The sequence below is a fragment of the Bubalus bubalis genome, chromosome 20 (assembly GCF_019923935.1).
Source record: "Bubalus bubalis isolate 160015118507 breed Murrah chromosome 20, NDDB_SH_1, whole genome shotgun sequence".
NCBI lineage: Eukaryota > Metazoa > Chordata > Mammalia > Artiodactyla > Bovidae > Bubalus > Bubalus bubalis.
The window spans coordinates 47,932,658-47,948,090 of record NC_059176.1 but is presented as its reverse complement, the minus strand read 5'-3'; the positions used below and the strand labels follow the sequence as shown (position 1 = coordinate 47,948,090).

Sequence of the window (15,433 nt, the reverse complement as noted above, 5' to 3'; positions counted from 1 at the left end):
ACGTCACTGAAGAATACTTACCGTGTGGGTGTTGATGATCTCGCCGATGGAGATGTAGATCACTGGCTTGGTGAGGGTCACTAAGTCGGAGTACTCGTCCACATTAAACTTATCCTGAAGCTCTGGGACATCACAAGCAGTTTGGAAAAACCGTCTGAAAATAAACACAGGAGCCGGGCCCCGACAAGTGCCACGCGTTTAAGAAGCTGATGAAGGAAGGACACCCCACAAACCCTTAGAATGGTGAGTTCAAACAGAAGCCAGGCAAGACAGTTGACTCGAGAGAAACCACAGCATGTCCGTTGTGCTTGACAGCCCTGGGATGTTGGTGCTCTTTCCACTTTATTTTAGTTCTGCCCACAAGAACCGCTCAACCGTAATTTAAGACGGCTCTCAAACACCAGTTGTCGTTAGTGGACCCAACTCTCGAAGACAACGCCCTGAACTCACGACTGAATGATTAACTTACAAATACTAAAAGTGCTCTCCAATTCTTCTCTGATTGCAAAGTAACATGTGCCTATGTAGACGTTATGTTTATGGTAAGTATTGTCTATTTCACAGGAACACATTTTACTTTTTAAAAATATTTTTTAAATATTATTTTTCATTTCTATTTTGGCTCTGTTGGGTCTTTGCTGCTGCTCACAGGCTTTCTCTCAGTGCAGGACACGGGCTTAGTTGCTCCACGGCATGTGAAATCTTTCCAGACCAGGGATCCAACCCATGTCCCCTGCACTGGAGGGCGGATTCTCAATCACTGGACCACCAGGGAAGTCCAGAACACATTTTAATAGCTCGCATATGCTCCTCATCATCATCTGGAGTTCTGAACACATCAGGCACGTATCCTACGGTACTGTGGTCCAGGGAATTCTGGGTGTGGTATTTCATCTCGTCTTTACCCTTAAGAGTTAGAAACACGCCCACAGAGTCTTTTATGTACCTCATCCCTTTCTGCTTACCTGAATTTCTGGTAGGACTGGGAGAGGTATTCATTAATAATGCTCAAATGAGCGTTATCTCCCAGGAACATCTTATTGGAAGCTGCGTGCTGGAGCATTTTGGCAATGGACCCAAGATTGCGACGTTGGTCTGTGGTGAGCTGGCCTCCTGCCGACAGGTCAATGATGTCAAAGGCGTCAGGAGCAACAATGGCTGGATTCATGTATCGGTAGTAAAGCAAGTTGCCAATAATCTGGGAACAGAGGAAAAAGAAATGGGTGTTAAAAGCCACTTCAACAAGTAAGCCACAAATGACTTTGCTAACAAAACCAGAAAATGTGGCCCTGTGAGGGGGGGAAAAAAAAACACTCTACACACACACACACACACACACACACCCCTTTTCTCAAGGCCTGAAACTAAAATGACCAAATCCCTCAACTGGATGCAGAAAAAAAAAAGAAAATGAGAACAGAATTGAAAATCACTACAATGAAAGAACAGATTCTGAAGGTAAAAATGGTAGACATGAAGTCTGTTATCGAGCATTTTAGGGCATTCTTTGTCCACATATCACGGCAGCAGATAAAGCCGTGTCAGCCACATGTACTCTTCATTACCATGGAGGTGGGCACTCATTCTAAGAAGCTAAAACAAATCCTTGAACATGACCTCGTGTCATCTGTCCAACCCCCACCATCCTCATGCTGCAGACGTCAAAGGCAGACAAGTTAATGCCTCTGAAATCAAAGCCACTCAACACATATCTTTTCTATAGAAGAATTCAAAGACAGTCAAAGCATTTCCCCTGGAGTTTCATTCAGAAAAAAAGAAAATGAATTCACCTGAACAGAAAGTCTAGAATCGAGGCCTCACTGTAGGAAAGCAGAGAGCTAGGAGAGAAGAAAAAAGCGTTCAGATTAAGGAAAAAAAAAAAGAGGGAGCATAGCTGAGTAAGAAAGAGTTATCAGCAACAGCCTTAGCGCAAACAACTGTGCTTGCTACCATTCACCTGGCCACCAGCAGAGGGAGCAAGTCTTCAGCAAAAAGACAGGACTCAAAGAAATGCTATCTCAAGACAGAAAAATCCATCTTCTCCACTTGGTTGATAGCCATGTGCCATTCAAACAACATAGGAACTATACAGGAACTAAAAGAGGTATCACTTACTGTTTACAATCACTTTCAAAACCTCAGGCTCAATGGCAAGCTACTGACAAAATCTATGCTAAGGTCCTTATTACTAAAGGTCTAAGGAGGGGAACAGCTACCCACTCCAGTATTCTGGCCTAGAGAATTCCATGGACTCTACAGTTCATGGGGTCGCAAAGAGTTGGACACGACTGAGAGACTTTCACCTTTACTTTTCATTTTCAAGGTCAGGCTTAGTCCTGGAGAAGGAAATGGCAACCCGCTCCAGTATTCTCGCCTGGAGAATCCCATGGACAGAGACCAGCAGGCCAGTCTATGGTTCTCATAGAGGCAGTCACAACTAAGCGACTAAAACAAACAAAATGAAGGTGGAAGGCCAGGCTTGGTCTGGGCACTTTTCCCTCCAAGGGCTATTATCGGAAGGGAAAGAACGTGCCAGCTTTTGGTCTTACCTTCAGCAGCTCATCCTCACCAGCATCAGGGAACTTCTCGTGTAAGGAGTCCTTCAGCACTTTGGCAATGAAGCGCATCCCGTAGCTGTGGGGTAGACAAAACTTGGTGAGAAGGACTGGGAGCTGGAGGCCACTAGTGCTGGGCTCTACCAGGGGCCACAGCGGGTGACACTCACGGGATTTTGTCCACAGAGCTGATGATGGCTGCCAGGAACTTGTCAGTCACAGCCCGCATGTTCCGGATGGAATTGTCTAGCCGCGTCCTGACTTCCTCATGAGATAGAGCCTGTTCTGGGGTCACGTCATAGGGCAGTTTGCTGGGAAAGCAAAAATTACCCCCAAGTATGTTAGACCATAACTTCATGGCAAATAGAAGGGGAAAAAGTAGAAGCAGTGACAGATTTTCCTTTCTTGGACAAAGGTCCATCTAGTCAACACTATGGTTCTTCCAGTAGTCATGTACGGATGTGAGAGCTGGATCACAAAGAAGGTTGAGTGCCAAAAAACTGATGCTTTCTAACTGTGGTGTTGGAGAAGACTCTTGAGAGTCCCTTGGACAGAGAGGGGATCCAACCAGTCCATCCTAAAGGAAATCAACCCTGAATATTCATTAGAAGGACTAATGCTGCGGTTCCAATACTTCAGCCATCTGATGCAAAGAGCCAATTCATGAAAAGACCCTGATGCTGGGAAAGATTGAGGGGAAGAGAATAAGGGGGCAACAGAGGATGAGAGTTGGATGGCATCACCGACTCAACGGACATGGGTCTGAGCAAGCTCCGGGAGACAGCGGAGGACAGGCGTGCTGCAGTCCACGGGGTTGCAGAGTCAGACACGACTTAGCAAATGAGCAACAGCAGCATGCTAGACCAACAGCCTGAGGCGAGGCTGTGTCTTTCATAAGCAGAATGACCCAGAGAGACCAGGTAACTTTGTTATGCTCACAGAGCTGGTCAACGGTGGAGCCGGAACTGGGGCTCAGGTTTTCAGCTGTGACTTTGGAGCCTAGATCTATGTGCCAGGCACTGTGATGGGCATTTGGGATCAAAGTGCTAGAGACATGATAGCTTCCCGAGTTCCTCAAGGTTTGTACATGTGGGAGAGACACACACCTAAGTATCTGTAAACACTTCGTGCAACAATAAGAAGCTGACCGGAAGTCTTACAATGCCACAGAGAAGAGGCTTCTACTCAGATTGGAGGAATCGAGAAGACATCCGTAAGGAAGGAACATATGAACTCAGAAAAATAGGAGGAAAAAAAAGTCTTCTAGGAAAGAAGATCAAACACAAGGAGGTAAGAGGAGGAGAGATGAGAACATTAAAATAAATAGAGGCCAGGTCATGGAAGGCCCTGTGTGTATTGCTAAGTCTGGACTTTCCCAGAAGCCAGGGAGAGACATTTAAGGGACAGGAGATCTGAATTTTGAAGATTACCCCCCGAGAACCTCATGTATGATCTAACCCTGCTGCTGCTACTGCTGCTGCTAAGTCACTTCAGTCGTGTCCGACTCTGTGTGACCCCATAGACAGCAGCCCACCAGGCTCCCCTGTCCCTGGGATTCTCCAGGCAAGAACACTGGAGTGGGTTGCCATTTCCTTCTCCAATGCATGAGAGTGAAAAATGAAAGTGAAGTCGCTCAGTCATGTCCGACTCTTAACGACCCCATGGACTGCAGCCTACCAGGCTCCTCCATCCATGGGATTTTCCAGGCAAGAGCACTGGAGTGGGGTGCCATTGCCTTCTCCAATGCATGAGAGTGAAAAATGAAAGTGAAGTCGCTCAGTTGTGTCCGATTCTTAGCAACCCGATGGACTGTAGCCCACCAGGCTCCTCCATCCATGGGATTTTCCAGGCAAGAGTACTGGAGTGGGGTGCCATTGCCTTCTCCGATGATCTAACCCTACTCTACACCAAATGAGAAACCCACTGCAGACCATGCTGCTCACATCTCTAGCCCTCACCCAAGCTAGATAAAATCAGAAACATTTTGGCTCTCTGAGCTGTATTCCCCAGCATTTCCCATATTCTGGTGACAAATTCCTGCTCTGGATATATTAACGTAGGTGTTAAACTATGGCCGAGGCACAGAAGTCTCCTGGATTATGGTAATTTAGTTGGCCTAACTTGCAGTGTTCCAGGGCAGCTCATCATTCGCCCACAGCATCTCCTGTTCCCTCTCACGGAACACAGAGATCGCACTCAGATCCAGGTGTCTCTTCCCACCTAACCCCATTTCTGCAATGCCCGTGTCCTTCCAGTCCTAGGCTTTCTGAGCTCCTTTCATCTGCCAGCATTTGGACAGGAAGACTCTGCACTCGGCAGGGCCCATCACATCCTCCAGCCTCTGCCACGTAACGCTCACCCACTCAGAGAGGCTCTCACCAACCACTTCAAGTTAGCTCCCACTTGTATGCTTCATCACAGCTCCCTACAAAACTACAAAACTTCACAAAACTCCTCTCAGCTTGCAACTTCATTTCGATGTACCTGTCTCATCTCTCCAAACTATGAACAGAGGGCAGGGAGTGTGTTGGTTTCAATCATTATTGTATGTCTCATCTGTTATTGTATTTTTTGTTTGTTTGTTTGTTTAATGTAGACCATTTTTTTAAGTCTTTAATTTGTTTCAATATTGCTTCTGTTTTATGTTTTGTTCTGGCCGAGAGGCATGTGGGATCTCAGCTCCCCTACAAGAGATTACCACACTCCACCCCACTTAGAAAGTGAAGTCTTAACCACTGAACCACTAGGGAAGTCCCCAGTATCGTATTGCTGTATGTGCATTTAACCCACTGTCTGGCACTTAGGAAGTACTCTATAAATATTTGCTAAATAAGTGAAGAAATTAACTTGCCAACTCAACTACTTAAAGAAGAGGTTTCTATGGAAAAACTATTTGATTACTAACTTTCAAATCAAAAAAATATTAACTGCTTAAAAAGAGAGAGAAAATACTAAGAGCATGAAAGAAACAGGGGCTGTGATGATCATACCTAGCCTCTCCTGTCTGGGACTCCATCTGGTTAACCCAAGACTTGTAAATATCCACGGGGTCAGTTTTGATGTTGAGGGTCTTGTCATCAATGATCTCCTTCACCACTGGAGCCAAGATCTGTCTGAGCGCATTCTGGCCCCGGGCGCCACGGTTGAAACTCACAACCATCTTAATAACTGTTGGATTTCCTGTCACAATCTCTTGAATCTGATCTACTTTCGACCTGTAAAACACAAGAAACGAGTTCAATTCAAACTAATCACGAATCTACCAACTTTCAGATCCTTCCTACTTAAAGACCCCATCTCCTTAAAAACAGAAGTAGCTGGAAAGAGGTGGGTACATGCTCTTTCTCTAGAAACTTTCCCAATTCTCATCTGAATACGGAACCTGCCTGCTGCTGCAAACTCTTATCATGGGAACATGATCGGGTCTCTTATTAGCTAAAGATGGGAAAGTTTCCTGTTTGGATCAGTTTTTTTTTAAATTCTATCTTAATACAGAATGTTTCTAAAGTTACTGGCAAATGTCTTATTCTATCATCTCCCCAGAAACAGCAACACTTTACATTAGTGTTTATATTAGTTCATTAGCATATTAGTTTTATATTGTGTATACATGATTAGTTTATATTGGTGTGTAGTACACATAGTATGAAAAAGTGAAAGTGAAACTGTAATGGCTCAGTCATGTCTAACTCTTGTGATCCCATGGTCTGTAGCCCAACAGGCTTCTCTGTCCATGGGATTTCCCAGGTAAGAATACTGGAGTGGGTTGCCATTCCTTTCTCCAGAGGATCTTCCCGACCCAGGGATCAAACCCAGGTCTCCCGCATTGCAGGCAGATTCTTTACCATCTGAGCCACCAGGGAAGACCAATTAATTACATGTATACCACATATATGTACACATATGTGTACACGTGTGTACACATATGTGTACACAAACACATATGTGGTATACATGTAATTAATTTGTACTTTTAGTATAATTAGCTTGCATTAGTCTATAACATATATTGCTGTTGTGGTTTAGTCCCTAAGTTGTGTCCGACTCTTTGCGACCCTATTGACTGTAGCCCATCAGGCTCCTCTGTCTATGGGATTTCCCAGGTGAGAATACTGGAGCGGATTGCCATGTCCTTCTGCAGTTCTATCCTTGGATCAGAAAGATCCAAGGATAGAACCCACATCTCCTGCATTGGGAGGTGGGTTCTTTATCGCTGAGCCACCAAGGAAGTCCTATACTATATATTATGTTATATAAAAAACAGATGCTTCTTTAGAGTATTTCACACATATCACAGTGTGGAGAAAAGGCACAGACAGGCCTCAATCTCTAACTGGCAGCATCTGGCCTGAATCTCTAACTGGCAGCATCTGTGATGGAGTGGAGGGGTTCCCAGCCCTGCAGAAATCTGTCCCTACTTGATCTCCTCCTGCAGGGCTGTCTTGAAGAGCCGCAGGAGCAGGTACTCCTCACGCTGGTTGGAGGCATAGTTGTAGAGAGTGAAGATCACAGAGTCCATGAACTTGGTGGACTTGTTCTGGGGCATCTGAAAGATCAGCTTCGCCAGGTAGGTGGGGTTGGTCTGAAACATAAACCAAGGGATAAGTGATTTCCATGTAACGTGAAGGCTGGCACAAATATTCAAGACTTTTCAGCTTGAAGGATCAGGATGTACCTGAATAATAAAAGAAAAATAAGACAAGCCCTTTGCTCACCCATCAGTGGAAATCAGAAAGACTTTTACAGAGATCCATGGATAAGGTTTTCTTGAGAAAAAGTTAGCTAAATTTTACAGTACTGATTCCAGGAGCCACTCACCTGCAGTAAATAAAATAAGTGTTGATACGCTTCCAATTTCTCTCTTTTCTCCTTGCTCAAAGCCTTCAGACCTCCCTTCTGTTTATTTAGCATCATCATATCAGACAACTGTTCCTTATTTTTTTTGGTAAGTTTTTTACTGTGGGAAACCACATCCTGTAAACAAACACATACATACACAAATCAAAACGCTTTCAAAGATGCAAGTCTGGGCATTATGGACAGGTTTTTAGCACCTAAAAACTTTCATGAAGGTCTACTGCACTGGCAGATCCCATTACATATTTTAGAATCACTTCCATCTGCTGTTGCTGTTTTAGTCACTCAGTTGTGTTTGACTCTTTGTGACCCCATGGACTGTAGCCCACCAGGCTCCTCTGTCCATGGGATTCTCCAGGCAAGAATACTGGACTGGGTTGACACACCCTCCTCCAGGGGATCTTCCGAACCCAGGGATCGAACTCCCATCTCCTGCTTGGCAGGCTGATTCTTTACCACTAAGACACCTGGTAAGCCCCTGGAATCACTACATTAAATCCTATTTTCAGTATCAATCAAATCTATTCCTACTCAAATCTACTTATAAAGAACCTAATCCTAAAAATGTCCATTGATTCAGGAAATCAGCTTCTAGGAGTCTATCTTACAAAGTCTTATATACAATAAAAGCTACATGTACACTGAAACATTAACTGCAGTACTATTCTGCAATAAAAAAGTTGAAAATGCCAAATAGTCTGGAAAAAGATGTGACTCAGACTACTTCCTGATCAATTATTACACTGCCATTAAAAATATTTGTGATGATATCATATAAAATGTATCTTATCCTCTATATTAAATAAAAATGTAGGATACAAAATGATTGTTAGAGTGGTGGAATTACAGGATGATTTTTATCTATGCTTTTCTATTTTTAAAAAATACTTATTTGGCTGCCCGGGTCTTAGCTGTGGCAAGCAGACTCGTGGTTGTGCCATGTGGGATCTACTTCCCTGACCCGGGATGGAACCCCGGCCCACTGCTCTGCAAGCACAGTCTTAGCCACTGGATGGATAAGACTTCTCTATTTAAAGCTATATGATCAAATAATTTCATTTCTTATATAACATAAAAGAAAACGTACAACATTCACTGAGAAGAAAGCCAGCCCTGCAAGGCATAAAGGGGGGAGGCAGAGCTATCAAGCAGGACAGTGCCCCAAGGCCCTGGCTGGCACTGGACCATACCTGCAGTGTAATTTTATTTTTCACCAGCAGTCCGATTTTGATATCCATGAGATTGAGGTCATTCTCCAGCTGCTGGTTAGAACGGATAAGAGTAATAACCTCTTCCCGCATCTTCATAAGATCGAGCTCCTCCTGAAAATCCTGGTCACTTTGGTCGAGCAGGTGGACGAATTTCCGGACCACAATCATAGGCGGATCCTCAGCGTTGACTGACAGAGAGAAAGCATGTGTCAGATGAGGAATGGCATTCAGAAGAAGTTCTGTGTCTTGGAAAGCATCAGCATTGTCTTATATTTTAAAAAGAAAACAAAAGCAGCTCTATTCACACGTAAGACATTCGTTTATTTTTGAGATGTGCAGAGACAACCACCAAGTGCAATCTTTCTGGTCATGCTATTGCTGTGTTGTTATGTGGAAGGCAGATACAGCAAGCAGTAAGACACCAAGCCATGGGTTAGCAAAGGAGCTTCAGTCACAAGCAGCACCCTGCCCCCCAAGCCTTGCCTGCAGGACAAGAAAAGAGATCCGTGGAGAATACCCAGAACCCGATGGCTCTCAGCCACTGCCTCAACTCTTCTCTGCTGAGCCACAGTTACTCACTGAGAGTCTTGTAGTCATCACGAGCTTTGTTTGCCCGGATAAAAGCCTGGATTTTGATAATGTCATTTATCTAAGGGACACAAAAGAAGAAATTCCTCAATTCATCTGTCCACTGCAAACACAGCAAAATCGATTCTATTGGTGCTTCTCTCCCAGGGGTACTCACATGATCTCGGAAATACTGCAGGCGTTCTCTATAGCGCTTTCTAGCTTGGTGCATCCTTGCCAGAGACTGGATCTGTGGAGAAGGAGAGGGGGGTCCCAGAAATGAGAAGAGCCCTTCATCTCCACACATGTCATGCTCGCGTGCCATGCTGATGAGAAACCCCGCCTGGGATACATACCTTTATAACTTCATCTTTGTGGGAGCGCAGGTAAGCCAAGCGGTCTTGGTATGCCTTCTTCTGCTTGTATCCTCTCCACTGAGACTGAAATCCAAATGTTACAGAATACGCGTCATTTCCCAAGGGTCAGAAGAAGTTAAAAAAATCTCCCCCAAGAGCAATTCGTGATACAGCTTTAAAAAGGACCACGCCCACCTGTGATGGGGGAAGGAGAGACTGGGCTGCACCTCCACCAGGAGAGCACCTGGCCAACTTCCACCTTCTGGAGGTGAGCACAGCGCTGGGCGCTTTTCAAAGGGCATCCACACAGATGCTGACACTGGCTCCTCACAACCAATTGGTGAGGAAGGTGAGATAAACATTAGCATCCGCACTTACAGAGGAGGACACAAACTCAGAGAAAAGGCTCGCCACCACCTGACGGTGCTGGAGTCGCAACTCCTAACCCAGAATTCTTTCCGAGCTTCCCTATCACTGAAGCAAAATCAGAGTTGCTTCTCTCCATATTCAAACCTCACGTAAAGGAACAGTCTTAGGAGATGGTGAGGTGCCGAGAAGAACTGCCACTGAGCTGGACAACTGTCACTGAATACCATTAAGCACATGCTGATTATGTGGCAGTAGAGAAAGGGATGGTCAGAAGGCAAAATCCTACTCAGACAGTCGATCATAGGCACTGACTGTTCATCACACCCAGACACTCGACTGTAGGCTCTGACTGTTCACCACACCCAGACACTTGACTGTAGACTCGGACTGTCCATCACACCCAGACACTCGACTGCAGGCTCTGACTATTCATCACACTCAGACACTCGACTGTAGGTGCTGTTCATCACACTCAGACACTCAACTGCAGGTGCTGACTGTTCACACTCCGACACTCAACTGCAGGTGCTGACTGTTCATCACACTCAGACACTCGACTGTAGGTGCTGTTCATCACACTCAGACACTCAACTGCAGGTGCTGACTGTTCACACTCAGACACTCAACTGCAGGTGCTGACTATTCATCACACTCAGGCACTGGACTGTAGGCGCTGACTGTTCATCAGTCCTGCTCTGGAAGCCCCCTTGCTGTCTGCACAAAGGAGGCTCTGAAATACCTGAATGCAGGTGATGGCTGGGATCTGTTTCTTCAGGAAATTCATCCTGGATCGGAACTCCTGCCGGACTAAGTACCCCCGGCAGCAAGCCTGAAGCTTGGTGATCAAGCCTTCATTGGCCAGCCAAAGCTGTTCCCGGTTATACGCAGCGGTTACCCCAGAGATGGAACTCTGAAAACACATCAGTCACGTGAGAAGACATACACATATGGAGTTTTAACACGGTGTCATCTGCAGTGCACACACTAATGCTCACAGTTTGCCAAGGCTATAGTTGCGGTGTACAGGCTTAGTGACCTCACGGCATGTGGGATCTTCCTGGACCAGGGATCAAAACCATGCCTCCCGCATTGGCAGGTGGGTTCTTTACCACTGGGCCACCAGGGAAGCCCCTATACTAGACCTTTAGCCAAGAAACAGAATGAAGACTTCAGGTCTATTTTTCAAGGCCAAGATTTCCTCACATCCCCTGGTAAAGAGTAAAAAATGTGACCTTCTTTGACCTCGTATCATATCCTTTACTCACTCACCTACCTAATGCTGACCATCCCAGGAACTGTGCTTGCTTATCTGGGGTCATATTGACAAGAAGACAGAGAGACAGGTGCCACCAAGGCCTGGAGCACCTGGAACGCCACAGAGGAGGGCCCTGTGGGGGAGTGGACAGACTACAGATGGTCTGGAAAGCAGCCTAGTATGTTTGGACTGTTACTACCAGCTCTGGAGAACCAGCAAACCTTCAAAGAGGAATAAAACCATCAGATGTGTTTTTAGAAAAGCAGCATGGTTAGTTGAGTAGCTGGTAGATTAGCGTGAGCGGGTGAATTAGAATCCTGGTAGCATATGATCCAAGTGAGAGCAGCCCTGGATCACCCTGGGTGAGGGCAGGAGTGCTGAGAATGGTTACTGAGAAAACCTGCAAACCACCTGATAGCCATAGTCCCTTCTTGCCTTTGATGTTAGAGCCATCCCCCACCCCGGGCCACAATGTGTACAGTTAAAAGACTACATGAGGACCTCCCTGGTAGTCCCATGGTTAGGATTCTGTGCTTCCACTGCAGGGGGATGGGTTTGGTCCCTGGTCAGGGAATTAAGATCCCACATGACATGCAGTGCAGCCAAAAAAAAAAAAAAAAAAAAAAAAAAACCCAAATAAACAGAAACAAAAAGACTATATGACCTAGGGACAGTCCATGGGATGCAAGCAGAGCAGCTTGGTAAGATCTTTGGAAAGGAAAGCTCTTTAAGCGAGACAGACAGCTGGCAACAGCCCTGTCTGCTCTCCTCCCCGTCTTCCTACTTCCTGCCTGCCTTCCTTCTGGAGGACAAGGTGACCTTGAGAATGGCAGAGCAGGAAGACAGAAGAACCCTGGGACAGACCTCATTGTGGAGCCACCACACCTGCCCTGGATGCTCAATTCCAGAATTACTTTATGTGAGGAAAAAAAAATACACCATTATGAACTATTCCAGCCCTGATGTTCCTGTCAAACTGTGCTGAGGTGTCTGCTGGACTTCTAGACTGCAGATGCAAAGGCACACCTGGTGGTGAGGAGGTGGCAGGTGGCGAGTCTGAAGGAACAAGACTGAGCTTTGCAAGCACACAGGCGAAAGCTGGGGCTACCGGCTTGAATGAGATGATCGAGGAAGACTATAGAGGAAGAGAAGGGGGCTGATGGAACCCAGATATAACACAAGTGGAGTCAGAGGAAATGAAAGGAGAGAGAGGTTAAGAAGGGACACTCAGAAGTAGAACCAGAAGAGAACAGCACTGGAGAAGCCGAAAGAGTCGAGGGTTTAAGGAAGCGAACACACTGAGAGGTCGCCTATGATAAGAGCACAGCTCCTCGCTGAACTTGGCAATTAAAAGGCCACTGATGCATTCTAAAGCAGGAGTTTTACTAAAGTAAGAGCTGGATAGCCATGAGCTAAGACGTGAATGGTAATGGAAAATGAATTCATGAAGGACAGACTAACTTAAAGGTATTTAGTAAGAACAGAGTATGAACTTACACGCAAGACTGAATCAGGAGAGCTCTAGAGGATTAAAATTTTTGTCTTTTTTTTTTCAAAGACAAGGGAGACACGATTATGTATGTAGGTGGTATTTAAAACTATATCCTTGAACCAGCAGCACCAGTATCACTTGGGAGCTGGTCAGAAATGTAGAATTTCAGGCCTCATGTCAGACCCACAGAGTCAGTCTTCACGTCACCAGGATCCCCAGGTGATTCACACACACACGTTAAGTTCTGCAGAGCACTGATCTATGTTACACAGAGGAGGTGTCTCTTGATATGGGTGTGCCTGGACAGCCAGAATTTTGACAGATGTAGATGGCAGGGGAGGGACATCTCATGTTAGCAGGGACTTTGTTTTGTTTATGATTACACCTCTAATGAGCAGAAGAATATCTGGTACATGTAGGAGGACAGGAGGTGTTCAAAAAGTATCAAATGAATGAAGAAATTCTAAAAAGAATGAACAGCATCAGCAAAGACACAGGGGATGGTAAAGATGTGCTTTGAAAGCTGCGATAAAAAAATGCTAACTTTATGTGAAAGTGCAGGCTATATTCTAATACAGTAAAGTTTGGAGTTTGTAGGACAGTCAGAAAAGAGATTAAGTATGTAAATTGGGAAAGATTAAGAGTAGTTGTATTTAATGAGGTGTCAGAACAACTTTTCATTTTTCTTTTTTGCTGGACTATCGAAGTTTTCTTAAAAAAAAAAAGCACACAATTTATCTGATCTAATTCTATAATCCAGATGTTCTACTAATTTAGATCTGAGGGACTCATACTAGAAAAAAATTATTCCAAATTAGTTATATAGCCTTAATTTTATTTTTTTTAATTTATTATTTATTTTTAAACCTTTTTATTTTATATTGGACTATAGCCAATTAACAATGTTGTGACAGCTTCTGGTGAACAGCAGAGTGACTCAGCCATATATATACATGTATCCATTCTCCCCAAACTCCCCTCCCATCCAGGCTGCCATATCACATTGAGCAGAGTTCCCTGTGCTGCACAGCAGGATCTTTTCTGTAGCCTTACTTTTAGTCTTAGGGCTACTGACCACACACCCTTGTTCTTCCTAAGTAGTATAACCTCTAAACTATAGGTACTGTCTCTCAGCGTCTTCTTTTGTGAAGAAATGTGACCTACCTGGATCTCCTCCCGAGAAAGTTGCATGGAATTCTGCACAAAGTCTGAGGGTTCGTCCCATCCTCCCTCTTGGGTCTCCAGGTTGTGGTAATAATGATATCCACCTTTCACCCAGTGCTTCACCCACTTGCTGTTGTTATCTCCTGACATGAAACAAAGGAAAGATCAGAGCAACTCAGAGCCACACTCCCCACAGCCACATGTCTAATCCTACAGGATCACTCTGATCAGGCTGAACAACCTAAATGAAGACCATTCCCAAAACCTGCCCCTTGGGTCTGTGAGAGTAAACAGGGATCCTGCTGCTGCTGCTGCTGCTAAGTCGCTTCAGTCGTGTCCGTCTCTGTGCGACCCCAGAGACGGCAGCCCACCAGGTTCCCTTGTCCCTGGGATTCTCCAGGCAAGAATACTGGAGTGGGTTGCCATTTCCTTCTCCAATGCATGAAAGTGAAAAGTGAAAGTGAAGTCACTCAGTTGTGTCCGACTCTTAGTGACCTCATGGACTGCAGCCTACCAGGCTCCTCCGTCCATGGGATTTTCCAGGCAAGAGTACTGCAGTGGGGTGCCATTGCCTTCTCCCAACAGGGATCCTAAATGCCTTTTAAATTATGGCTCTGTAACGTCTCATTTAGCTCATTCATGTCCACACTATAAAAAGAAAATCCCTATGAAGTCCACATGGGCAAACTGACCTCGTCTACCTCTGTCCCTTTCAAAGCCTACAGCGGAGTAAGACCATGTGTGTCAGAAAACTATTCTCAAAAAAGACTTGCAACCATTCAGTCTCTCTAGTTCATTTTCAAAAAAAAAGGGGGGGAAGCATAAAATGGGATCAAGTATCTTATCTTTATTCCCCCGTTTCTGCAGATGAACTACTTTTAAGTATCTTACAGGCTTAGGTAATCAGAACTATATCCTATGAAAGAAACATTTTCAGAAAATTGACCTTTTTAACATTAGCTGTACTCAAGGGGAAGAAAGAGTTACTTTTAAACACAAGAATATTATCTCCTTGTGCAGTAAGCCCTGTACTATATACAGTGTCTTTCCCTATAGCTTGGCCCTTTCCTCTTCCTCTGTTCCATGACATTTCTAAGCTCTTACTTACTGACACAGACTGATTTACCCGTAACTCACCTGCTGCCAGTTTTTTCTTCTTGGCTTCAGCAAGGTCACTCTGGTAAGTTTCACCACATTCGGGGATGACGCCATACAAGCCGACGTCGGGGGAACGAAGGGCACTGAGTGTTTTGCCAACATCACCTTTCTCCACTGCTTCATTGATTGCAAAGATTCCTAAGGCAACTACCCCAGGAGAGAACTGTTACTGAAATAGTTTAGAAAGCATCTAGATTTGCTTACTAGTATACTGTTCCCCCAACAACTATCTTTTTTTTTTTAAATTTTGGCCACACCACTGGGCCAGTGGGATGGTTCCCCGTTCAGGGATAGAGCCTGGGCCTCCACGGTGAAAGTGCCAAATCCTAACCACTAGGCAATCAGAGAATCCCCAGCCCTTTATCTTAGTCAAGCTGAGTACTGAGCTATGGAACACCTTGCCACTCCCCACTTTCCATCAGAACAGAAATAAAACAAACCGATACATA

The 15,433-nt window shown here is 45.0% G+C and overlaps 1 protein-coding gene across 1 annotated transcript in view; it reads right to left on the bottom strand.

Annotated features, from left to right (window-relative positions):
- The window catches only part of IQGAP1 (IQ motif containing GTPase activating protein 1), a 107,096-nt gene that overhangs the window by 16,838 nt on the left and 74,825 nt on the right, over positions 1–15,433 (bottom strand). Inside the window, exons 17-30 of the mRNA XM_006058277.3 lie at positions 14,964–15,131; positions 13,827–13,969; positions 10,655–10,825; positions 9,547–9,630; positions 9,369–9,440; positions 9,203–9,272; positions 8,603–8,811; positions 7,374–7,529; positions 6,974–7,137; positions 5,546–5,770; positions 2,726–2,866; positions 2,550–2,634; positions 966–1,198; positions 22–154 (exon numbers count right to left, since the gene is read on the bottom strand). Of these exons, the coding sequence (XP_006058339.1) occupies positions 22–154; positions 966–1,198; positions 2,550–2,634; positions 2,726–2,866; positions 5,546–5,770; positions 6,974–7,137; positions 7,374–7,529; positions 8,603–8,811; positions 9,203–9,272; positions 9,369–9,440; positions 9,547–9,630; positions 10,655–10,825; positions 13,827–13,969; positions 14,964–15,131 (2,054 nt within the window). The remainder of the gene's footprint in view (positions 1–21; positions 155–965; positions 1,199–2,549; positions 2,635–2,725; positions 2,867–5,545; positions 5,771–6,973; positions 7,138–7,373; positions 7,530–8,602; positions 8,812–9,202; positions 9,273–9,368; positions 9,441–9,546; positions 9,631–10,654; positions 10,826–13,826; positions 13,970–14,963; positions 15,132–15,433) is intronic.